Below are 27,243 nucleotides of genomic sequence, written 5' to 3'. Positions count from 1 at the left end.
CTGCTTTCCAGCAGGTCAGCCCCCAGCCTGTACTGGTGCATGGGGTTCGACCTCCCCAGGTGCAGCACTCAACACTTGCCCTTGTTGAACTTCATCAGGTTCCTCTCCGCCCAACTCTCCAGCCTGTCCAGGTCCCGCTGAATGGCAGCGCAGCCTTCCCGCGTATCAGCCACTCCTCCCAGTTTTGTGTCATCATCAAACTTGCCGAGGGTACACTCTGTCCCCTCGTCCAGGTCATTGATGAATAAATTGAGCAAGACCGGGCCGAGTACTGAGCCCTGAGGAACTCCACTAGCTACCGGCCTCCAACTAGACTCTGCCCCGCCGATCAGAACCCTCTGAGCCCTGTCGTTCATCCAGTTCCCAATCCACCTCACTGTCCACTCATCCAACCCACACTTCTTGAGCTTCCCTATGAGGATGTTATAGGAGACAGTGTCAAAAGCCTTGCTGAAGTCAAGGTAGACAACATCCACTGCTCTCCCCTCTTCTACGCAGCTGGTCATGCCATCATAGAAGGCTATCAGACTGGTCAGGCATATTTCCCCTTGGTGAATCCATGCTGGGTACTCCTGATGATCTTCTTTTCCTCTACTTGCTTGGAGAGAACACCCAGAATGAGTTGTTCCATTATCTTTCTGGGGACGGAGGTGAGACTAACCGGCCTGTAGTTCCCTGGGTCCTCCTTCTTGCCCTTTTTGAAGACTGGAGTGACAATGCGTGTGTGAAATGTGTGTGGGCAATGGATGAAACCGGTTGTCGTGGCATTTATTTTTCACCAATTTTCTATACGTGTACTGAATACAAAAGATAATGATGGAAGTTCTGTCTTTTTATTAGTGCAACAGCATAGTGGAGAGCATCTTACTAATTTTTCATACCACTGCTGAAACGGCTTGTACCACATAATATTATCTATCACAAAGGAGGCACAATCCTTCTTGTTTTGTAAGCAAAACGGTAAGTTTTTCTTTCATACCATAAAGTAGAAACAAAATGCTTCCGTATATTATTGCTTTTGGCAAACTAATCCTATTTACTCTAAAACAGTGGATGTGCCTTCTGAGCTTTTTCAGAAGCAAAAAGGAAGTCGGGACCTTGCGCTTCACTGAAGGTCTAATATGAGATATTAGATCTTAAATTCAGAGACAAGTGAAAGAAGTAGTAACAAGACAGTAGAAAACAGGAGTTCGCCTAATTCTGCTACTTTACACCTCACTGTCCATCATGATTTCTTGCCTAAGGTAGTAAAATATTCAGAATACTTCTCAGCACCATGAAAAAAATCTTAGTGCAATATTTAGGCGTCCTTACATTAAAAGTGATAGTCTAGTCACAAGTGTTCAAACCCAAAAAATTCCTGGACGAATGAAGTATTATGATGCTGGCTACAAAACACTGATTTATTTATTTTTTCAATATGAACAGTAGGTTATTTTTATTTATTCTTTCAGACAATATATCAGTCATATTTCCAAAGTTTTCTTTCTCTCCCTGAAAACTACCAATAAAAGCTGTGATTCTCTGTATTCTCAGGAATCCCGATGTCATGATTTCAAGAAGCAAATGTGCAATAAATTAATGAGTTAACAATAGAAATTCTGTTTGGTGAAATGCTGAACTCCAGAAGTATTCTCCACCAAAGCCAAAATACGCACTCAATGGATGTAGCACTATGGTTGATGGGGTGTTTTACTGTCTTTTTTCCCCAGTTTACTAAGGAACAACAAACAACTACAGAGCAGACAGGAGGTGATTACCTGGTATTAATTATGACAGATTGTTTACAGATGTATAAACTATTTTAAAATCTTTTTCTTATAATGGTCTTGTGTATATTTTTATATTGCTATTTGAAAATCATCCAGAGTAATGCAAATATATAAATTATATTCTTATCAGTAAAAGACAAATAACAATTTCTTGACTGAAAAGTGAAATTTGTTAGGAATAATAAAACTATTTTTACTTTTTTTTAGGAACACCAAAGCATATACATATATGTAGATACATTTCTCTGAGATGTATTTGAGGGACTACAAATGAGATTACTTCTGTCTTATTTGCTCTGCCCCGACTGTTTGTCACCCTTTGATTCATAAAAATCTATGTGTTCTACTAAAAACCAATAAATGGAAACAAACATAACTACTTAACCTAACTCTGGAAGTCATTGTTTTGTTGCCTTGCTGCTGAAAATACAGTGCAATGCAGCGATATCCAGCTTCAGGGCCTTCCATGCCTGCTGCAAGCTCTCAGAGGGACAGAATGTCACAGAGCTGTGCCAAGGTGGCCTCACTGCAGCTTAAGGCTCCAGTTCCAGCACCTTCAGCAATGACAGCAAAACTGGCTTTGACGCCCTGCCACCCGCCTCAGCCCTGACCACCATTAACAGCCCCTGAGCTGTGCTGACACAAGAGCTAGTGACACAACCATGCAAAGCTGCAGAGACACACTCAAGGAGGTTGCCAAATTACAGAATAAAAGACTGCATCGTTGGTAATAAAAAGGGCAAATAAATAAACCTGATCAAATGGGTTTAGTTCAGTTTAGGAACAAAGATTTAAACAATTTTAATATTGGCTAGACATCTGTCATGAAAATAAAACGTATTTTAAAACAGGGTTACCTTTATTCTATGTATCTTTAAATATTTGTATTATATGTAAATACAGAAACATTTTTATCTACTTGTCTTATGAGAATAAGGGTTGTCAAAGTAAAAATGCATTCACTTTACTTGAAAGAAAGTAGTGATGAAAAACCAAAGAAGCAAGAGCAAGTTTCAGCTTGCTTGGGCAGCGCGGGGCAGAGACAGACAGAAGATTATGTTATATAAAAGCAGTTATATGAAGTTTTGCTGATTTCAGCAACATACAACTTGTTAAGTAGTTGAACTTTCAAACTACCTATATCTGCCAGATATCAGAAATAGCTGGAGAAACTTGTTTTAAAAGAAATACGATTTTATTAGGTGTACTGTATTAGGACGATTAGTTAACATGTAAATCTGCTTTGAGTACAATACCTGGTGGTGTCTCACAAAGCTTTTCAATTGTAGGAAGATTTCCAATCAAAAGACCATCCTCTATTACATTTAAATGAAACAAAACATTGCAAGAAAACAAAATATTTCAAGCAAAAATAGATGTTAAAAATTTAATATATATAAAAATACTTTGCAAATTAAAATAAGGCTAAAGCAGAAAAGAAACAGTCAATTATGCATGCCTTAAAGTTTGCTTGGAAAAAGGTAATTAGAGTTAACTCTCCATTATTCAGAACCAATGGGGCAAGGGAAACACTAGATTGTGCAAAAGTCGAAAGAACACAGACAGTAGTGCAGAGTATATCCTCATGCCCTGAAGTCATTCAGCCATCTGCACTTTCCTCCCCAGCTCTCCAGGACTATTTCATTCATACAGTCAGTGCAGATGGAACTGTCCTTGCTTATTTTTGCTAGGCTAGGTTAATAACCACATCAAACCTCGGTGTCGGCACACACCTCCTTATCTCCTCCCTCACCTCATGATTTCACTCTGCCACTGTCTCCAACAACACACACACTCAGAGCTGGGGCTATGGATCCTGCTGCCACCAACTTTTGGTTCCTTGGCACCAGTCCTGAGGCCTGAGGATGTAAGCCTGGACGGACTTTGGCAACCAAAATATCAGTTATCTTTCTGTGATACTTCTCAGTATTTGAGAAACTGGTGGACACTGAACCGTAGCAGCTAAGGCTAAGGCTGGGCAGACCTTACTAGCTTTCGTCCTGCACAGGGTGGAAACAGCTGCACTGCTTTCAGTGCAGAACTCCTACTAGAAGCTGTTCAGATGCTCTCCTGAGCTGCTGAGCCTGGGCAAGGAATCCTTGGCATCAGTAACATTCACAGACAACTGAGTGTTAACTCAAGAATCTGATTTAACTCAGGACAAAAGTGGTAACAGCGTTCAGGAATGGAATACTTCAGTTCTACTAAAGAAACAAGTAAAATGTCTTTAACCCTCCCCTCCGCAAAACCAAATACCCCCAACTAAATACCATTTTCATTTGTTACAACCAAACAGCAAAGCTGAAGGACCTTCCTTTAAAAACATGAGAAACTGAAATTTGTGGCAACACACGAAAACTTGCTTTTCATCTTCATCTTTTTGTTCAGTTGCTTGTTTTGCTTTTACTAAACACTCCTGTTTAGTTTATATACTTCACTAACTTGAAGGAAAAGATGCACTAGTTTCATTTTTTTGGAAACTGCAATTACAGGATAACAAACAAAGTAAAAAGAGCATAAAAGAACTTTGTGAACGCTTATATTCATTCAGATTTATCAGTATCCCAAATTATTTTTGTGCCTATACAATAACATCTTCTGAACAACGGTAACACACTGTGCTTGATGAATGGAGATACAAGCATACCAAATAAGAATTCATAGAATATTAATTTTGAAAAGTATTTCCCTAAAGAACATGCCATAATTGATCTATAGTCTAATCTAATTAAATCCACTGTCTTGTCTCTCAGTGTCATTTAGAAGCAGGTTTACAGAGGATACTTGAAGTACCTAGACTGGACTCACACATGGAAAAACTAACTCCAACAAATGATTTTCCTAACAGGTGGAACATACTGGCAGAATTATGCTATTTCTAAAATAAGGTAAAATGGTTAATTTAACATACCAACTGTAGGTGTGTTTGCTGCACTGAGGGAAGCAGAAGAGGATATTGAGGAAATGCTCTCTGCACGTGCCAAGGGAGCTGCAGGAGGTGGACTTGAGTTAGAGGTCAATGGAGGGCTGAATGGCCTAGGCTGAACAAAAGAGATTATCGGAGTGTTATACAAAGTGGTTTTAAAGAGATGAAAAAAACGACTGTAAATAGAAGAGTTCTTCATTTTATGGCCCAATCAATTTCATAGTGTTTCTCAGCATAGTGCCTATAATGCTTTATCTACCCTAGTTTTTAGTGTAAAACAGAGAACCCAAATTTTCCATTGGAATCAATTCCATTATTTCATAGATTATCAATTTTTTTGCCTGGGTAGTTAAGTCTAATAGAGTTGATTATGTAGCAGCCTGTCAACAATTGTGCTATAACACAGTAGCAGAACCTAAGCCTACAGCCCTGCGTATGTGTGAGCAAAAGTGCACTTACAGAGCTAAAGGAGAGCTACTAACAAACTGGATGTGAGTCCAGCAAAAGGCAACTAAAATAGTTAGGACTGGAGTACATGAGAGAGAGGGACAGGCTGAAGGACCTAGGTTTGTTCAGCCTGGAGAACAGAAGCCTAAGGAGGGATCTACTAGCATGCTTATACTAGCTAAAAGGGGGTACAAAGAAGGCAGAGTCAGGCTCTTCTCAGAGATGCAAGAGCTACAGCAAAAGAAATTTCACCTGAACTTAGGGAAAATATTCCTTCTTGTAACCTTGTGGTTAAACCCTGGGACAGGTTGCTCAAACAGACTGTAAGATCTCCCTTTCGGGAGATTCTCAAAACTCAGCATGTCCCAGAGCAACCTGATGCAATTTTGAAGTTGGGCCTTCCTTGAGCAGAAGGCTGGCCTAGAGATCTTCGAAAGTCCCTTCCATCCTAAATCTCTGGATGATTTTACGGTTCACTTAACTGTTAAGGTATTAACCTAATGATCATTTTGGGATTAACCTATCTAAAAGGTACTGGGACCCTGAAGCATCTATTTTGGCTGAGTAACTTTTAAAATTTTATTTCATTTCCATCACACTTGTTGCTGGGTATGTGGCTTTATACAGACTATGGGAATTGTAAAAGGAGTTGATATATCAAGGAAGACAACTGACAATCTTCCACTTGTAGCCAGATAATAGCCAATTTCTAGAACAACAATATAAAATGAATGTAGCTTTGTGCAGAATCATACTTTATAGCAGAACAGTACCAGCTAAATTCTTCTCTTTAATTATGGTGACATGAAAAACAGATTCCTTGGTCTAAGAGCAATTACTATGATTTCATACTGGAATAAGAAAAGAGTCTCAAAAGGAACCCTATTCTGACCTTAAAGAAGTGTAAAACAATTTAAAAACATTTCAGTTTTGTCAAAGCATATGACTAGAATTTTGTCCATAACAAGAATATTTTGAAAATACCTTGCTACGTTGAAAGACAGTAGGAGGATCTTACCACGGTAACATTTTTCCAAGTCAGTAAGTCAAAGGAAACCCAAAGAATCCTAATATCCACAGAGGAGATTAAGCATGGCTTGGTCTGATACGCTGTCTGGGTATTTGCATTCTTTGCCACATTCCTTATCGGCAGGTGGACCTGCACTGCAGGCAGCAAGCAGAGATGCAAGCAGTGTGCAACCTCTCACTGTCCCGATGGGCAGCTGCTGCAGTCTCCCGCCTGCCTTCTCCACCAACCAGCACCAAGGGCAGGGAGAAGTCACAGCAGGGCTGCTTGTGCCAACACATGACTGATAAAAATCTACTTAATACCATTCATTCCCCAAAGCTTTGGTGATATCCCTAAATCAATGGACCTTTGTTAATAACTTTGCTAGTATTTCACATTTTGAAAACTTCAATCTCATGCACATGCTATCTTTCCATTATCAAGTTATTGATTAAAAACATTCAGCCGATGCAAAAATTATGTTTTGGACCTTTGTATTTCTGTTAAGAATTATTTTGTTATAGTAATACAGTTATCATGAACAACCTCCATGCCTTTCCAGCAACAGTGAAAATCTGCTTATGTGATTCCTTAACATTGGCTGGAAAGTAAATCTACTGTAACAGTGTAGATGAATGGCATATCTGAAATCAAGTTACAATGGAGAATTAAAAAAAAAGTCAATACATACTATTTCATCAATCCCACTAAGCTTCCCAGTGGACAGCTTTGGTCTTGAAGCAGGCCTTGGAGGGGGTACAATGGTGCCTGCAGAAAGGGGAGTTGTGGGCCTTGCTGAAAGAAAGCAAATTTAAGGAAATAAATATTAGAAAGGTCACACTGAACGTAAATACATAGTCACTTGAATAGAATAACTGGAAGTTATATTTCTATTAAAAGTTCCTATCTGACAAGCTCAATTTCGCAAGATTTACCACTGATCATAGATGCTTTTAAAATAGGCCCATGTAATATCCTGAAAAGTGACTCTAAAAATGGCATCATGGGCTTCCTCATTGCTCTCAAATGGTTTTATACCAACTATTCTTGGAGGTTTGTATGTAAAAAGATGGTTTTACCTGAGTTTCTTTTTGTGTATAATCCATGTGGATTCAGAATATAGGACAGTCTTTCATGTCTCACCACAAATGGAAAATTCAGTGGAAATTCATATTTGGTCCTGGCTGACAATGGCATAACTCTATTTACACCAAATTTTGCCCACTGAAATCCCATTGACTTCAATAAATATACACCAGTGTAACAGATAAATTACTCTGTTGATTGTAAGAACATGCTAACTCCTTATTATCTCTTAGCCGAGCTACCAGAAGTAAAAAGCAGTTCAAAAAAATACTGCTCCCACATCCTTCTAAACCTAACAGAAACAACTAACAGATGGTGGCAGCAGGACAAAGATGCCACTTTTACAAAGTCACTTTTCTGAATAGGATGAACAGAACTGTATTTCAAAATAAATGTTAGATGCCACCCAATGAGTACGCCAGATCTAAAATTAACTTCAAAATAGACTGAAATCCTAATATATGACTATGTTGTTGCAGCACATCCTATTATTTCCCTCAAATTACTCTTGATGGTTCTTTCTAAATTAAATCAGTTAATGTTATTTAAAATGCAACTTTTAAGTATGGAGTTCTCTCAGGCATTCAGCATAACTCTGCTGTTTTTCATGCACAGGAGTTTCATCACTGACTTGTGAATAAAGATGTTAGTCTATTACTGACTACATCCCCTTAAGAGTTGCAAACTCTAATGTCCCCAGATAAATTAACTTCTAAAATATCAGTCATTCTTTTAAAATTCTTATTATACCCCAAAATGACAGTGCATGCTAAACACTGAGTAGTCTGCTGCAGTACCACAAGTATTCAGTGAGTCATGGAACACTTGCCCAAATGCATTTTTCCTTTGCCCTCTTACTGTGACACCATCCACACTTCAAAATACTGGGTTTTAAACAGGAGCAGTTTTAAATCCAATTGATTTAACTTCATTTAATCTGAAAATATCTATACAAAGCCATTTAGCAATGACATTGTTTTTGCAAATTCAATCACTTAATCTTTGAGATCTCATTGCTGACATCCCACAAAAATACATTACTATTTCTAGGAAAGCAAAACTCTGCATAGTTAAGAGAAAGCAATGCCTGTAATTGAATAATTTCATTTTTTTCCTTATTATTTCAAGCTGAATACTTAATTTTCCTAAATTTCAAGGAACCTGGTGCTAAAAAGCAGTTTAGTACATTCTAAGTAAGAAGATGAGTTAATTTTAACATCAGGTGAGCGAAATTAACAAAAAGAAAAATGAACCCAAAGCTTGCTTTTCAGAGTCAGTTATTAGCAAAGAGCAGTACACAATGCATGCTTGCCATACCCTTATTTGTATGAGCACAAGAAGACACTAAACTATAGTCCAGTAGTGCTGAAGATGATGCGGAAGAAATTTCAGCAGCAGTGCCAGTTTCTTCAATGAATAACCGTTCATGGCATACAGTATTATTGAAAAGGTCACTTTGATCCTCAGAAGCACAGCTGTTGGAAGAATTCCCAAGCAAAGCGGAAGAGGCAAGGCAGGCATTTTCAGTTTTAAAATGCAATCTGTGGGGCTCCTTCTTGTCTGCGCTCGCTGCGCTTACAATTGTAAGAAGTTCATCAGCAAAGGAAATCCACTGACTCTGAGACCGTGAAACACAGGATAAAGTACTGGTACTCCCTGATGGCGCTGCTGTAACACCAGATTTGCACAAAGTGCTAATGGTAAAGTCTGGTGAGGATGGGCTTGTAGACCCAGAATCTGTCTGGTGTCCAAGCAAAGACTGAGATACTCTACACCCAGGCAAATCAGTGGTAGATGAGGAGGAGCTCCTACTGTGCTCTTTTAGTGTAGCTGAAGGAAAAGGGAAGAATTGAAACTAGGACCAACACTGAAAAGACAAAAATTTCAATATTCAAAGAAGTATTCAATATACACTGCAAGAGGATTACTAGCCAGCATGGAAAATAACTGCTCTATTAGGCTGAAAATCCCACTGCTTACCAATAAAAGAAAAAAGAACAGCCGTACATCACATGTACTTCATTCATACTGCCAACCATGTCACTTTCCATTTTTTAAGTAAACCAAAACATAATTTATTGTATTTCTGTCCATTTAAGGCCCTATTTGTCATGACTTCCCTTATTCCTCTAACTTCCTCCCTGCCATGGTTTAACTTCCTCTCATCTTTGTCTTTTCCTTCTTGTGTCCTACTCCGTTTTTGCTTCCTTTCCATAGCATTCTGCTTTTCATTTCTTTCAAAGTTATTTAATCAAACCTATCCTATCCTGTTCCTTCCAAACATTTTTACCCTCTTACCCTTAACATTTGTAATGGGAAGGCCCAACATAAATGGCTTTCTGGTGAACGAATGAAGACAATGCAGTCATGAATCCTGTTTGATATTCTTCTGTCTGTATCAATCTGTATCTAGTGAATAACTATATGTATGAGGCATCACCCACCCCAGTTTAGCTCCTCTCTCATCCTATTTCAGGCTGCTGGAAAACAGGGGTTTTCCACAGCTATACCCTGCACTTGGCTGTTGCCTGTTGCAGTAGATGACAACAGAAGCAGAAAATCCAAGATTAGTCAATCCTCAACACCTTGCAGATTGGCAAAGCTAGGAGCAACAGCAGAGTGACATACAGAACCAAAAAAGGAGAGCAATACGTTTAAAAGTTCAGATCAAAAGTACAGGCGTCCTCTCTTACAGTGTTTTTTTTGCCATGAACAAGTACACTCTCTAAGCCCACATAAACAGAGTTTTAACACAGCTTTCCTTTTCCAACAGCTATCTTAAATATCATTCAAAGGCTTTAAAATAATACTTTAAATCTATTCATATAGTAATGTGGAAATGTTCAAAACTATTTTAAAAATACATATGGATGAAATAGAGGAAGATAAATAAAATGAAGCATTTTTACGATATCAATAGCTGGCTAAAAAATGTCTTGTTGTGTTTGTTCAAGATAACAAAGTTAGCTTAAACGACTAATAAAGCAGGATTATTCATGGATGACCAAAGTTTACTTCTGCACTGCATAAACCACTGTCTGCTCAAATACCACAGTAGTTTAAGTGTTCAATGATTAACACAGTTACGAAAACAACATCTAAAGAAATGTTTTAACAGCAAAAAGAAAAAAGTAATCTGTGGGACATGCTACATGATGATATGCAGATATGCTGTATACAAAACAACTACTTTATGTAATTGAAGTTTTGGATTGAGATTTTCAAAAGCTTTAAGCATCAGTTTACCTATATCAACCTTCCAGTTGAAGATAAAACACTGATTTCAAGGAAAATATAATCATATTGAAGTTGTGTATATTGTAAAGTCTTTAGAACTAAGCTGCAAGGTAATGAGCATCAGATCTTGATTCAAATGACAACGACCTACATCGATCCAGCATTTTTTTTCCCAGATGTATTAGTAATTTGCTATACTTTAGAACACTCACTTTCTACTTAACTTCACAGATCATTTCACAAGTATAAACATCTTAGTTAACTCCTAGAACAGCAATCCTTTAAATAATTATTCAGCAGATAAAAGTTTGCCAAAGCACAGATGTCTTAAATCTAAAATTGACTTATGCCCACAGGACACTACATTCCACGAATTTCAGTGAAGTGTAGGGCTCTGTGCATAGGGGCCTTTCTCGGGCATGAGCACTCGGGTAGATGACTCCCCCCCAGATATGGCTACAGAGGATGTTATGGATCCAAATTCCCTGCCACTACTCATCAGCCAGAGACTACTTTCTCCACAGTTCTGCTGCCAGGAGGGACTGTATGAACATTTCCTAATCTGCCCCGACTTCCCATCCAGGCATAGCAATAAACAACTGGATACAGGAACAACCACCAGCACAACAAATTAAGTATCCTCTGCCACCTTCTACAGACTCCAAAACCAGACCAAAGCTAGCAAAACAGATTATTTTGAGAAAGCACCACTTCTTTTCAGCATATTCCAATAATATATACCTATACATAATTTATCCTTAAATCTGGTACAAATTTGGATCCACTAGCCAACGATCTTGACTGGATACCTAAGTGAGGAAGAGACAATCTAATGATTTCTGTAAGCTAGATTTGTTAAGAACTGCAACTTTTAAGTTCCACTTAGATCCCAAAGGGTTACATAGCAATGTTGGTTGCTGCTAAAAGAACATTACTAAGGCCAAGAAGAATTGACACTAATTGTGCAGAATTCCCCTACCGATACATGTATTTTTCCTTACTCTTCTCCAATCTGTGTGATCAGGCACAGAGGAAAACAGAAAGCCATGACTGTGAACAAAGAAGTGAGGTCTATTATAATTTTTGGAATATGAATACCTAGCTAAAAGAAACAATCAACACTTTCTTTCTCAGGCACGTGGGAGAAGAGTCTCTATGCTAAGAAAGCAGGAGTTGGAAAATAGATACACAGTAGGTAGACTGACAAGAGCGATGGAAACAGCTTGTCTGCTACTGTCAGTATATTCTCCTTTAAATCCCCTGACATAATCAACATAAATAATAAATAATTTAAACAAATACCTTTATTAAGCAGGTCCTAACATAGCCAGTTTTGTTTCGGTCTCTCCTTCCTTTTTCTGAACTAGTTTCTCAGCATCTCCTCCTCTCAGCCTCTTCAACACACATACCCACTCATATGCTATTTTGCCTCCCTCTCCTTCACTGCCTTTTGAATGTAACAATCAACATTGACTATTTTTGTGATTTTTTTTTTTTTTTTTGCAACGAGCAGGTTTCAGAAAATCCTGCCAGTGTCCTGCCCACACTAATACCCTCCAGAATCCTGCACCCCAAAATTCCCATTCAACAACTACCCTCCACCGCCCATACCCCTCAGCCCACCCTTTTCCTCCCAATACCCCTACTCTTAGATGGTGCCAGGAACTCCCCCTTAATTCAAGTCTCAGTCCTGCCTTTTTTATCTGTCTCCCCTTGGATTATGCCTGCACATCTGCTAATAGAATCATGGTTTCCTACAGGAAACAAGTTCCTCACAGCAAAGCTCCGCAGTGCCTTTGTACTACACAGCTCAACAGACTTTCCTGGAAAGAAGAAACACATCCCTATTCACAGTGCAAGCTCAGCCTGTCTCACAGTTGCTGCAACAACCTCAATTTAATCCCCCAGCCCTACCAGCTAGAAAAATAGGGTTATATTCTAGATGGTGAAAATTTCTTTGGAAAGTGAGAGAAGGTTATAAAAAAAGGCAGAAGCAAGACAGAATTTTCCTAAGGTTTCTGGTATTCCCTCTTCCCTCTTGCTCCCTAGCTTGAAAGCCTGATATACTGCACCCTCAGTTATGTATTACTTAGAAGACAGTATACCACTTTGCAAAGTTCTTTCATTTCAATAGTCAAGGCATGTCCCTTGCAATAACTAAAAAAGCAAAACCAGAACATCCTGGAGTATAGAGAGAAAACATTTTCTACTATCAAATATTTTACCTGAGGAGGATGAGGACGCCAAGGAAGCTGAAGAGGAAGATTCAAGAGAACTGCTGAAGAGTGAATCCCATGCCAGAAGGTCACTGTTCCCCTTTCTATATTAAGAGTTACAAATGGAATATAAATGAAAGATGTATACACTCATAAAAATAAAATTATAACTTCAGTAGCAGTTTGGTAATATAATAAATATAGTAATATGATAAATAAATTTGATAAATTCTTCTTTATTAGTTAGCCTTTGCTTCCAAAAATAAAAAGTACTTACAACTTGCAGATCAAGGAACTGATTTACACATAAGGAGACCATCTGAACTGACACCTTGGTACAAGTTTGTGTGTGGACATACTTCACAATGTCAGTTAAATGATTGTAATTTTCAAGGAGACATAACATCTTCGAATCCTTTTATGTCAGTATATACATATATAAGCAATATATATAAGCAATGTCCAAACTTGGGGCTTGTTATCTTAAATACTTTACCATGGAACACTATAGGATAGAAACAAAACCTGTCTTATTTAAAACTTGAGAAAAACCAGTACTTTGTAATGATGTAATCACAAATATCAGCTGAGACAGATCACAATGAAGCAAATGCATTAGAAGGAGAAAACAAATTAATAGAAATCTCCATTGTTATATAAACACTCCTTAACTCTTATGATGCAATAGATGCCTGACTTCAAATAGCAGTCAGCTGATATTTTCAATGAGTTTCTGAGTATTAGATCAAAATAAGACCAAATTCCTGCGAAAATGCATTTGATAGAATTTTAAATTCGAACTTACTCATTAGTTGGAGCAGATAGCTTTGATTTTGTTAACTCTTCACCTAAACAAAATACAATACACAGAATTATCACCAAAACTGTGACACTCTAAAATAAAAATTTCAGCTTCATTATAAAAAGTAAATATTAACAGTTGCAGTTCAAAACTAATTATGAATTATTAAAATGGATAAGTGAAAACGCATTATTTCTGATAATATCAATTCAGATACTCCTGAAATACCTCCTAATAGGAGAGGACTACATAGAGCAATGCATTTTGGGAGGAAGTGCTGTTCACTTGAAATTTCTTCCTTAAATTATACTGTTTACATCAATATTATTCTTCAGCAAATCTGGCTTGGTTTCCCACTGAAAAAACCCTACAGGATAGAGACAAATGCTCTATTTTCTATCTCCATGACCATGTTTTATGTGTTTGACTGTAAGACAGAGAGAGTGTGCCTTGCTGGTTTGCGGATCCTACTAAACTTAAGTGGGTGAAAGGGTTTTAGGAACTTGCACAGGAGTCTTTTCCACGGGGTCCCCCCTTTGGCTCTTGGATGTGTTCTTCGTCACTGTCACAGCTAGCCTCATCTGTTTCCCAGAATAGGGAACAGCTGAGTATACAGAAAAAGAAGAGGTATCTAGAACTGACAAGAGAATTTTTTTCTATTTAAAATACAGATACTTAAAAGGTTTATTTCTTCAACAATTAAAAAAATATCCACTTTCATGCTTTGTTAAAAAACTAATGTAAACATACTAACAGCAAAAGATTCACACTTACTGGATGAATTTCTATTCATTTGTGCCTGAAATGGGAAAAAATAGGAATAAATTCTTTTACCAACTGCCAAATAAAATGCTTAATTAATAGTCCTAGGTTTCTTATTTACACTCAACTTTCTATAGGACACTTTGCTTTCAGTGGCAGGCAAAAAATTCTGAGCTTGCAGAAGACCAGAACATGAGCCAGGACAGAGCAGCCTGTGCACACCCACCACAACAGTAAGAAACGGCAGGAACGAACACTACAGAGCTGACAAAGGGAGCAGTATTACTAAATCCCTTTACAGGCTGGGGCAGTAAAATTAAACAGCTTATATATCACATGGTATATATGAAAAGAAACATTCCTAAGGTTTTCCCAATAACTCCCTTCACATACTACACTTATTTGGGTTTAAACTAAAAATGTGAATAAAAAGCCATTCTGTACTTACAGGACTGTGTCTCTGCTTTCAAAATGGGGGGGGCGGGGGGGGGAAGAGAAAAATCATCATTATTATTTTAATAAGTTATGCACAGTATTTTCCTTAAAATCAGAGCCATTCTTATTCTGATCTGAGTACTGTACTATGTACTTTAATACTCTGATCTGAGTACTGTACTATGCACTTTAATACTATGCATTTGTAACATCATCTCATGGCATAAAGGATCATTCAGTGGATTGGCAGAATACATCAATAAAGCTGTGCTGTAAATGTTACATGTATCCACATTACATGATCTGTTTTCAAGGCTTGTATATTATTGAATACTAATTAGTGAACGATGTTAAAAAGCATGCTCAGCTAACTCCACAATGTATTCAAAGGTCTTGTGGTGGCAACAGCAGAAAGACGAGGACTGAGCACTCCCAAGACTCAAAGGGGAGCTAAAACCTGAGAAGGGAGAATTACTTAATGTTACACTGCAATTAAGTGTACCAAAGATGACCTAGTCCACAAGAGAAAAAGAATCACTAAACGTGAACAAAGAATAAATTCTGAACAGTAAAATACATGTTTACAGTGAAGATTATTTACCACGTTTCTCTTCTATGCATTAAAAATACAAGGAACAAGGAACAAAATAACTTACAGATATTGCTGGAGAAAGAGTGATGTTCCCTATAGATACTTTTAATTCATCCAAGGAAGGCGTGGTATATTGAGAGCTATTATTTGGCTGGACAGGTTTTATTTCAACATGGAACCTCCTGGGTTCATCATCTTCAGAGTCAGAATCAGTGGATGAATAGAAATGGTTCTCTTTGGTATGTTTTTCTCAGTGAAGGTGGAAATACTTCAAATTCATCTGCTTAATCCATTTCATAAATACACTCTACGAAATGCTCATATTAAGTGAACACCACAGATAAACAATGCTGCCTAACCTCCTTCTGTGCTTATCCAGGCACTTCAAATATATCCACTATCCAAAACTCACAACTCAGATTTAAAATTTAGTTTTTATATTCCATTCATCTCCATAATGGTATTCTGTTCTGAACGGCACTACATCATACAACTGAACAACTCCAATATCTGTCATACAACTGAACAACTGCATTTTTGAAGGCATCTGGATAAATTAAAGATTCTGCAGTAGCAACACTTCTGCATGTTAAATTTATGATTTGTAAGACTCAACCAGGGATTGTAACATGCGTGAAAAATGCAGAAATCCTTTTAAACCAAGTGAAGGAAAGCCCTAGCCTTTGTAATTAGCAGTGAAATGGCCATGGTACCTGTACTGATCATTAACAGTAGAGGAAGCAGCAGCAGCCCCAGCCACTATTCCTTGCCCCTTTTGCAGAGTGGCACTAAAAATTTTGCAACACAGGATGCCAGTTACCCAGAAGGCTGCAAAGTAAACTGAACATCAGCTGCTTAAAGCACTGTTATCATTGGCAAATAAGGAATCAGAACAACGACTCAGCCCTAAACATAAGCAAAATATACAGGTGAATTTAGCCTTGGTACTTCATACACACAGGAACTGCACTGAACAAAAGCCCTGAAAGGCCTACGCTAAGTCTTAAAAAATGCATTTGTTTTGACAAGAAAGAATTTGAAAATTTTCCTCTACTTAAACATAAAAGTTTTGTACCACCTAGGGGGACTATACACATTCTAAACCTTGCTTCTGTTATTTTCACTTGGAAATATGCCAGTCATTTGAATCAAATCTCTTCAAACTATTCCCTGACAAAGACTAAAAACTGAACACTAAAGACATTCCAAACCCATTTCAACTGAAAGAATCCCTGAGTTGTGGTGAGGAAAAAGTCAAGTGCCTTCATCTTACAGCCTATCTGTCCCACAAAATGGATCATATCTAGAAAAGAAAGTTTCAAAGACGAGCTGTTTTTCATTTCATCAAAAGATCTCTTGCCCTGAAAGTTATCACCCAGTTTCAAGATTCGTCTCCTAAGAATCAGGCAGGTCTTGTAAAGTGCTTTTCCAACACTAAAGACTGGATTTATTAAGACTGACTGACATTATGGTAAAATAATGTCCTCCAGCAAATCATCTTAAGATTTCCCATCAACTGAATAAATAGCCACTCTTGGAGGCTAAGGGAGGAAAAGAAAAAGGGAACTGATAACTTCCTGAATCTGGTCAAGATTTTCAGAAGCTGAAGGGATTGGAAATCATTGAGCTTTTTCACTGAACGTATGACCTTTTCTATTGTTTCACGACAAAATGGATAATGTAGAAAAGGATGCCCAGATGAATCATTTACAAAGCATGAATGTTGTACACATCTCTCTCCCTTTCATAAATACATGCAAAATATGAAATAATGCCCCTCTCAGAACTCGATAAAAGTCTTTAACTTTTATATCAATTTTTGTAAATAGGAGATAACACAAACTGCTTTTATTGGTACAGAAATCTTATTTGGGGGCAGCAGAAGCATATTCTGCAAAGCTGATGAACAGAGAAGCTATGTTAATGGACTGGCCCACTTTAAGGTGCTGTTAACTGCTTAGAAGTTTTCTCAATTTAAGGTAATTGCAAAATGTAAGTTTACCTTTTACCTGCAGTACCCAGAGAATTCACTCAATACATTTCCAAAAATGAGCTGTCTTGCTAACATATCTTGCTTAGATCTACAGCAAATATTCACAGCTCTGAAGTTTCCCAGCTCTGTTTCTGATGGAAGTTAAAAAAAGAGGACAGTAATTTTTTTCCTTCAAAGGAAGAGCAGAGAAAAATCACGAGCCTCCATAAAAAATCACTCATAACAAAAATATATTCTGCATATCGAAGCAATAGCTTAAAAAGACAATAAAAGCTAGAAGCACCAATTAGAAACAGCATGTGGTGTACTGACTTCATTAAGTACCAGAAATTCTATTTCTAGACTGCTGGAGCTTCCCATCTTTTTAATGGTGTTATAAAAAAGTGGGAGGGGGTTGTTATAGAACAAATAACCACTTGTATGCTTAAAGAAGTTTACAAACTTTACTTCACAAACTCTCAGAGCTTTTCAAAGAGAAAGGTCTGCGTGGTCACCTTAAAGCTTTTGTTCAGGTTTTTTTTTGTTTTTTTTTTTTTTTAACTGTCAGACAAAACGCATCCTCTTAAAGTTCCCAAGACACCTGAGCTAATCTTCAATATTTGCACACATGCCAAATCTCAGACAGACAAAATTTTGTACATTTCGCAAAAGCTATGAATATAAGATTATAAGGTTACAACATAAGCATGAATGTCATTCATATTCTTTTACTTAACACTTTAATCAGTACTTCTTCTCTCCAAAGAACTGTAGTAACATAAATAACTTGGCACAACAACAGTGAAAAGGATATCCTGTGTTGCCTCTGGTTTAATGCTGTATCCTTCATCATCTACATCAGGAATGTTCTAAAACAACAACAAAAATATTATATTGATAACAAAAGCTCGTGAAAGTCATTGTTATTCACCATTAATTATTACAGTTATCTCAAATTATGATCTGTAGTTCAGAAGTAGTGTGACAAGATACCTCAGGAACGGAATACAACAAAACAATCTCCAAATTTCCTATGAAAACTGGCAATTTTGAATGCATCTGCTTTTACTGGTACTTTATCAAAAAGGTCAGAAACCAACAGAAGTATTTTACCTTTACTATTGAGTGTTAAATAAGCCTACAATTCTCTTGGCCCCGAATATTTTCCTGATTTCTATTTTTAATTCTCTCAGCTAAATCACTGGAGGCTGTGATGGTGTGGGAGCAAAATCCTAAGTACTAGTCAATACTTCAATATATGAGTAAGAGCATTCCAGGTTACACAGGTTGCAACTTCCTCTGTCCCCTTGTAAAGGCAGCCAGCCTGTACTGTTGCTTTAATGAAGAATATCCACATCAATTAAAAGGCATGGATGAAACTTAAACACAAGTGCTCAAAATCAGGTTCTAAAGTTTCCTTTACACATCTCCAGCACCACCCTAAATTTTCAAAGCTAATAAACATCTGTGAACTTCAGACTAGTTCCATTTCTCAATTCTTGCAAGCAATTAAATATAAATGGAAGAGGATTATGTTAAAATTGTTTAGAATGCTTAGCTAAGCACTTTGTTTTATAAAAAAACCCTTTGTGACAGAGAGAAACAAGTCCTAATATAATAACCTAAATTTTAAAAATGTGCAAAACCCCACACTAATGATAAAGGAATCAATTTGGATACACAGACACGTTCCCCATTCAAAACAGAAAAGCCCACTCATGACAGTGTATGCATAGTTAGTATATGTGAACTGCTCAGACGCCTCAGTAAGTTTATTAGAAAAAAACACAACCCAAAATATAGTGATTTCACCAGTTACAAATTTCTTATAAAAATTAAAAGAGTTATATAGAAGCGATTTATTCTAGTGTACAGATCAGTTTATTCTACCAGAAAGTAGCTACTGGGAGGCAGTTTGACTAATAGAGGTAGATACAGTATGGCAAATATATACCTTGCTGTTCTAAGTCATGAGATACAACAAAATGACTTACACTGGAGAGTTCAAGTGGACTAGCAAGGGACCACTCGACTTCAACTAAAATTTGAAGCCACTTTGAACAGTTTTTGAATTATAGAGGAAGATAAACATAAAAATGTACTTGTTCCTCTATTCCTTTTACAGATACCACAAATGGGATGTCTGACATTTTACTAAGAAAGATTCTCCTCTGTACAGCTCTCTAAATCTAGCACTTCTGAATTAAATTGAATGAATTTAAACATAGATCAAACTTTCTGCTAAAAAGAGTAAGATATACAATCCTGTATAGGGAAATGTAATACTGTACCCAATTAAATAGCACATCAAACTAAGGCCCCAAAATAATCTTTAAGCTCAAACCTTAAAATATGGAACATATAGTTGCAATTTCTTTAAATACTTGTAAGATCTGGACTTCACTGCTATTTGATTAAAAAGAAGAAAAAAGGAAGAAAAAGAACTGAGCAACAACAAAAAAGTAATAAGAGTAGGATCACACGGTCCAGTACCTTAGCTCTACTCGCTCAAATCAGGGTTCTTAGCTACGCTTGACCTCAGGCTGACCTTATTTATATACCAAAAACCACTAATGAAACTTGACATCAAAGTAAACAGAAAAAAAACATATGGCTAGAAGGTAGGTACATTTTCATACAATACTACAACTTCTGAATTCTAAAATTATTTTACTTCTCATACTAGGCAACATTCAATAGGTCAGGATCATTCATGGTTAAGACGAATTGAAAACCAACAAAAATCTTTAAATATACAACATTTAGTTTTTCTTCTGGCTGGGCCATATATGTCAAGGATATTATTACTGGGTACACACAGCATGCACAATATAGATGGCAAATCTGACTATTTTGATATAAAACTGTGAAAGAATTTAGTTTGCAGAAGTTGTTTTCATTGCTTTATTTTTAATTTACTGAAGTAATCTCTAGGATAAAGTAAATCCTTAGCACAAAAATCTTACAAGATCTTAAAGTATTACATTCCTTTCTTAGTATTTTCATGTAAATTATTTCTGATCTTGAAAAGATATTTGAATCATCTATTCCTCAGCAAAGGCAGCCTGTATTCATAACTTCAGACGGAAAGTCAAAGCTAATACATACATAACAGAGATGGATGCTTTACAGCTTAAGTTCTGAACAGAGGAACTGAAGAATTCCTTGCTTCTTTTTCAGCAGGCCTACATTACCACTTTTTCCTAACACTGTGTAAAAAACTTAATTTATACTTCTTTCTTTCCCCCCAATTTCTAAAATTTAAATATATTTAATTAAAAACATCTGACTCTACATAGTGTACACAGTCAGAAATCATCTAGTTTGTATTTCCAGTTTGTCAATGATTCAGATTGATCTTGTACCAATTTATGATCATTCTTAAAACACCTTCTGCTTTCATTAATGAGGTACTGAATTTATATTTTTGTGTAAACCAATAAAAGGGTGGAAAAGATAATTAGTGTACCTTGGTATTGACAAAGATAAATTGTGTCACATACAAACAAATGGTACCTCAAAATCTTACTTACAAGGTAAGTAGTAATTTCAAACTATTGTTTACAGTATTTTGAACAGCTGAACAGCAGAACAAGTGGCAAGTTCTGTTTTCTGGAACATCAGAATTTTATTTACTGCTCTGTATTTTGTAACAGTGGTAAAGGACACAGCATTTTGAGAGAGACAGATATTCATGAATACATTATTATGTTAGTGAAGGCATTTACGTTTACCTAATTCTTACTCCCTTCTCCACAATCCTATAGTTACAGAACTATATGATATTTTGTGGATAACAGGGTGCCTTTTAAGTATCAGGCACACCAATGCAGACAAGACCTAATTTGCCCTACCACGCTGATCAGAGTTAATCACAACCTTCATGTACACATGTGCCATTTTTGAACTTCAATACAGAGGAAGATGATCTTTGCAAATTTCGGGTTTCTGTAAGATGTAGTTATTAATACGATGGGGATGAATGTCTGGTCTAGCCCTCTATCCAACCACATTATTTGTGTATATAGCTCAATATGGATGTGAACTGAACTCTGTGGAAATAACTGGGAAGGTGGACTTCCTTGAAAGAAGGTTTCACATTCTCAGAGGTTCGTTAAGCCATGAAACATGTAGCTCTAAAAACCATGGAGTTTTTCCCTGTGTTTGCAGATGTAATATGACACATTACTCATTACGGTATTATACAGTTTTAAATATATATGAAAAATTTAGGGCTTATAACTCATCTTTGCATTAGTCTGTTCTATTAACTTTCTGGGGTGAATAATTTTTTAAAGAAATAAAACACAAGGACACAATAAAAACCAAAGTAAACTGCTTATACAAAAAGCACAAGGACTAAGCAGTCTATTGCCAAAACTCATTTTTTGAGTTTTGGTGAATACTTTTCTCGGTTTCCTTGCTCTGTCCCATCTGTCTTCCAAAAGCAATGGAAGAAGCCACACCATTACCATGTCATTAGTTCCTCTGTGCTACATGCAAAGGACAAGAGAGGACATGTGGAGCATACTGCAGTCTAGCTACTTCCTCAGCAAGGTTAGTGCTGCTTACAGGTTGGTCATCGGTCAAGAAGCAAAGAACCTTCTCTACACTTCAACTTGATTTCTGTCTATTTTCTCTTCTCCTGGGATATCTACAGTGGTTATGAGAGCTCCTTATCAAGTTTTCCTCAAGGCTAAGCTTCAAGATACAGCGCAGCTGAACAACTCACTGTGTCTTTTTCTCCCAGATGAACCTTCTACCATTTTACTGAACTCGCCTGACTTCCTGTAAAATCCAGATGAGGACTGAAACAAACTCGAAGTAAGCAGCTGAAGCTCATAGCCTGGACCAAGAGAAAAAAAGAGCCCCTCCACTTTTGACATATTTGACATGTAAATTTGACCCAGGGATACCCTTAGTTTACGACAGAGGTTATCACATATTATCAGCCTCCTCTATTTAGGGTGCCTATCAACCCAAAAGACATGGAGGAAGAGAGTAGCAAGTCAGTTTCTTCCATTGGCAGAGGTGCAGAAAGAAAGAAAAACAGGTATTCAAAGTGCTCATCTTGTGCTGTGACTACATAGCCTTGTACCCTGTATCAATGGCAGCTATTCAAAATATGCCACAGCATTACAAAATGCAAATAAACATTTGAATTTCAATAAATATAAGGTTACACTTGTGTTCCACTAATTAAGAGTTTGATGGTTCCGTATTCAATCAGTCCCCAGCAATAAAAATGGTGTATAACTCTATACAACCGTAATTATGCTACCCTCGTATGTAAAGAGGTCAATGAAAAGTTTTGGATGCCTCAATATATTTGTTAGCATTCCAGTGTCCCGTGAAAAAAAGTTTCAGCATTATGTTCTGTGCATCTGCAGCTCCCTTCTTAATTACTTTTGAACTTACTGGACAATTTCAAATGGATTTGACAGACAGAACAGAGGACTCAAAGATAATTACATTACTACAGACTTCATGAAAATAGGCAGTCAAGTAGAAGAAGGAGATCTGCAAGTATCCCAACCAAGGGAAGCGTTGCAATCCAAATTCAGATCTTACTGGACACGAGCAGAACCTTATAAATGCTTCGCCAAAAGAAAAGTTTCTACTAGAGCTCATAACTTCCTACAGACCATCCCCAGAGACATGGCAGATCCATAGGAAACAAATCAATTAGTTCTGCCTTTAGAAAAACTTTCTAGGTAATAAACACATACCGAACCAGACTTCAGTTGCTATCTCTTTCTAGTGTACACATAGTTAACTTCCTACTTTTCTTAATTATCAAGGCTTAGCTTAATGGAAGTTTACATGTGTAGACTGACATAAAGCAACACAGGAATTTTAAATCTCATGACATACTGTCATCTATATTTAAACAGAGACTGCTTATTGAAGTGGCCAACCTTTTTAATAAATACCAGTTCTCAGTTCACAGCTGCCTTCGTATTCATGAGCACATAAAAACCTCTTATAGAAGCTACAAAAAATTATTGACAGGAATTAACAATTTATGCAAATGCATCACATTTTCCAAAATATGTAATCTAGCAGCTACAAAAAGGATGAGCGTAAGTGGATGGCTTGCCACAGATAAATTTGAGAACTTCCATTTTGGTACAAACAACGTTTTTTAGGACCATCTCACTGTTTTGTTTTCTGGAAACAGAGAATGCAAGTTTGAACATACTGTATTATACATTTTGGACTAGTGGGATGGCCCTAATAGTATTGACTACACACTTTATATTCAACGATCCACAATATCATGTACAACTGGTAGATAAAGTATTGAAGTCAGTTCTTACTGGTTCTTTAGCTTCTAAAATTTCCATATATTTATCTCAGCACTTATAGTGATAAATACTTGTAGAATGGCTATCTCTTACATTCCTTTCACACAATTACAATTCTTGACAAATAAACAAAATTCACCTTTTTAAAAAATATCCTGTTAATAGTACAAAATATAAAAGCCAGATAGAGATTTTCTGTGAGTGACCAAAGCTGACCCAAATCATAATTGGGACACCTTAAAGAAGTTGAATTTTCTGAGCGCTGGTCCTCAGTCTTTTCTAGCAATCAAACACAAATGATAATTGCTTTCAGGTTTTTTTTTTTCTAATAACACTTTTCCAAGTTCAATTACTTGAAATGTGTAATTTATTGCAAAGATCCATACAAAAAAAAAATCCTCATAAAGATAACAACATAGGTGGCTGTAACTATTTAAATAAAGTTTGAAAAATTAAACCAAAAGGAAATCTTAACATAAAAGACAAGAAAAATGAAAAACATTTGAAATGGGACCTTCCAGAAAAGAACACCAACCTTAAAATGTAAAAGCACTCTGGGGTGCTTGTTTGTAAGGGGTGAAATGAATCTCATTTACGGTATGCTGCATCATTTTTCACGAGAATGACAGTAATGGCTTCTGCTTTTAAAGCATATACCATTCAGAATATTGTTGCTTGTGAAAAGCAGGAAGAAATGATAGAACAAATTTTAGATTCCAAATGTACTCATAAAACATTGGGCATAAAAAAAAAAAGAACGCAATGAAAGTATCAGTTTTCTTGTTGAACACTATGAAAGTTAGGACTTCTTTTTAACTACATATAAATTACAGACAGAACAATTATCTTAGATGATCATTTGGTGTGCCTCATGCAGCCAGAAAGAATGACAGACACATTACAGTTGAATTTTTTGAACTAGTTATTTTTAAAAGATGTAGGGACCAAAATAAGCAAATAAGAAAACAAACATTGCAAGTCAAACCCAGTTGTGGTTCACTCCAGTGACTCAACCTGAACTGTCAAAAGATATTATTTCCATGAAAAGCCTGATAATTATAGGGATAATTCTAAAGTTACTTTACTTTAAATGTACCCCAAAAAATAAATTTGCTCTAAATCAAGATGACTTTGGAAAGGATAAAATAACTCTCTCAGTGATGCTTACGAGGCTGTTCTTATACATATAGTTCTATTATGTGGTAAAACTTACTTTTCCTTATTTAGAAGGGTGGTTCTACTAGATTTTTAAAACCAAATTTCTCAAAAGAAGTTTCAATATTGTTTAATGTAATTGGCATTTAAATAAATGAACCAAATCAGTCTGCCAAAAATCACTTAAATTATTCTGTAAATTACTCTCTACTACAGCTATAGGGAGCTGCAATCTCTGTCACATACAATTGAAGACAACATACCTGTTTAAGTAAAAACAAGAGGCTCAATTAAGGAAATAAAAAAGCATTACCATACCAATTTAGTTTGCAACTGTCACTTATTTGAATGTAATAAATGAAATTGTAAGACATATCACAGATCAAACTGATAGCAATGAAAAACAGACGATTAATAAAGCACATCTAGAGATACTGCATTTAAAGCCGTATTTTAAAAAGTGTATTCCTATACTCTATTGCCAGTGATAAAGCAGAACCCCATTGATACCAGAAGGATTTCTCAAAGGAAACTGTAGTAAACAGAGGATTATGATGGTGCAAAGTTGGTTCCACAACAAATGGAACCTTTTTCTTACTTAGAATCTATTAGCCAACCAGTTTAAACTACTAACTTGAAAAATAAAGTAGCAAATACTTGCAGTAGAAAGACCTTGTTTAAAACCTGAAACTATTAGGAAACATAAATGTCTTGCTGAAACATATTTTTATAAACTGCTAAAGATTATGTACTAGGCAAATTTAACACTTCAACTATATTATCAAAATACTAAATCCTCTATCAGATAAATAATGCATTATAGGGACTGTATGTAAGTTAAGTGTCATCAGATTGTAGTGCTTGACAATATTAGTATATGCATTTGTTTTGGAAATAAGTCTACTTACAACTGAGTCTGCATCTGGACACTCCCTATTAAAAAAAATAAAGAAAATATACAATTATAAAATGCACAAATTATTTTATTCATACTGTTCTGTTACTTCCTTTAATATTTTGGATTAATTTGAAACATTGCATTTGACCCTTTTGTCTCTCAGACTCTTAGAATTTTCACTATAAATAATGCACATTCAACTGAATGAGATTTAAATAAAAGCTGAAAGTTTATGCTCAAAGCATGGCAGAAGAAGAACTCTAAAGAAATGCTGAAAAAGCAAACTCATGTCATAGTGAAAAAATAAAAAAGGTAAAAAAATCAAGGGAAGCCAGGAGTACCACACTGTATTCTGGATGAATATACTTTAAGAGTCAGGTCTCTGTGGTTGGTGTGCACAATAAGTAGAAGTCTCCAATCCTAATGAAATAGTCCACCTGGAATTGCAAAACATTTTGGAAAATAACCAGTTCCCAAAGAAACTAAGACTATTCTTAGACGAATTCAGAGCTTCCCTCTTTTGGAATTTCATTCTTAGTTCATGTTTGTCAAGCACAGTTGCAGTCAAGCACTAGAAGATACCAGAAAAAATAATAGAGTATACTCCTAATAAGCACTTAAAAAAAAGTCATCAGCAGACAGGCAGTGATTGCAAGCACATTTTTCACAAGTGTAATATTTTTCCCCTATAACTTCCATTTAAGCAGTAGCATTTAAAAAAAAAAAGAATGACACTGATTCTCTCCAATGCCTGCAAAAAGCAGAAGCAATTACATTTACAGAATGTGGGAATACTTGTGTAGCATGCAAGTCCTCTCTAATTTGCATTCTGACAAAGAAGGCCGTAAGTGCCAGTGTAACTGAACAACAGTGTTTTTATATAATCAGACTGAATATCCTAAACATTCACTTACAGAAAAAAAAGGAAAAAAAAATTATTGCCATGTAAATCATCTTCTCTGAAAGGCTAAACAGGTTAAACGTAAAAATGACAGTGTCTTTAAAAACAGATATGAAAACTTACTAACATGGAAGCATTAATAGGAAATTCAGTACCGCCTGTTAAGGAATTGACAGTGAGATGAAGGATCCTGCCTCCTTGGAAAGGCCTCACACAAAAGAAAACACATGTGACCAAGTTTCTAATTGACTTACATCTTATCTCCCTCTGCTGGCTAAACTGAATTCATAGCAGTAGAAAGAGCTATTTTAAAAGCTATTTTAGTGCTCAAAGAGGCAAAGTATTAGGCTTCTTTCAAAAGATACAACAAGCAGATTCTCTGACATGGTTTTAAAAAGTATCTGTGCTCAAACAAGATGGCCGCACATCCATAAAAGTTAAGAAAAGTGAAAGATCCAAGACAAACAATGAAATTAATTCAGCCCATAATGACGATTTTTCAAAATTAGTGAGCTAACAGATCTCAAAAAGTAATGGCAGAGCTAGTATCATTCCAAGGAGCACCAACAGCATGTCCCAGGATCCATTCTCAAGATACAAAGGAAAACTCAATAGTTTGCAAATGGTGAAGAAGAAAATGAGGATATCAGGTTTTAGACAGCTGTGCTTTTACGTCACTAGTTGCATGATGTTTCTCTTAAGATTAAACAACTAGGCTTCTAGTA

At 36.4% G+C, this 27,243-nt stretch overlaps 1 protein-coding gene across 4 annotated transcripts in view; it reads right to left on the bottom strand.

The window, feature by feature from the left end:
- Positions 1–27,243, bottom strand: part of FCHO2 (FCH and mu domain containing endocytic adaptor 2) — a 97,038-nt gene that overhangs the window by 14,377 nt on the left and 55,418 nt on the right. For 2 of the 4 annotated variants that reach the window (XM_035897519.1, XM_035897518.1), the window contains 9 exons: positions 25,628–25,652; positions 18,071–18,125; positions 15,349–15,527; positions 14,706–14,720; positions 14,270–14,294; positions 13,499–13,541; positions 12,703–12,797; positions 6,846–6,949; positions 4,684–4,813 (listed from right to left, as the gene is read on the bottom strand). In XM_035897519.1, coding sequence (XP_035753412.1) covers positions 4,684–4,813; positions 6,846–6,949; positions 12,703–12,797; positions 13,499–13,541; positions 14,270–14,294; positions 14,706–14,720; positions 15,349–15,527; positions 18,071–18,125; positions 25,628–25,652 — 671 coding nt within the window. The remainder of the gene's footprint in view (positions 1–4,683; positions 4,814–6,845; positions 6,950–12,702; positions 12,798–13,498; positions 13,542–14,269; positions 14,295–14,705; positions 14,721–15,348; positions 15,528–18,070; positions 18,126–25,627; positions 25,653–27,243) is intronic. The other 2 variants (XM_009642179.2, XM_035897517.1) reach the window with 2 other exon arrangements.

Source organism: Egretta garzetta, unplaced genomic scaffold, assembly GCF_000687185.1.
Source record: "Egretta garzetta isolate BGI_Z169 unplaced genomic scaffold, ASM68718v1 scaffold617, whole genome shotgun sequence".
NCBI lineage: Eukaryota > Metazoa > Chordata > Aves > Pelecaniformes > Ardeidae > Egretta > Egretta garzetta.
This window is presented reverse-complemented; position numbering and strand designations above follow the sequence as displayed.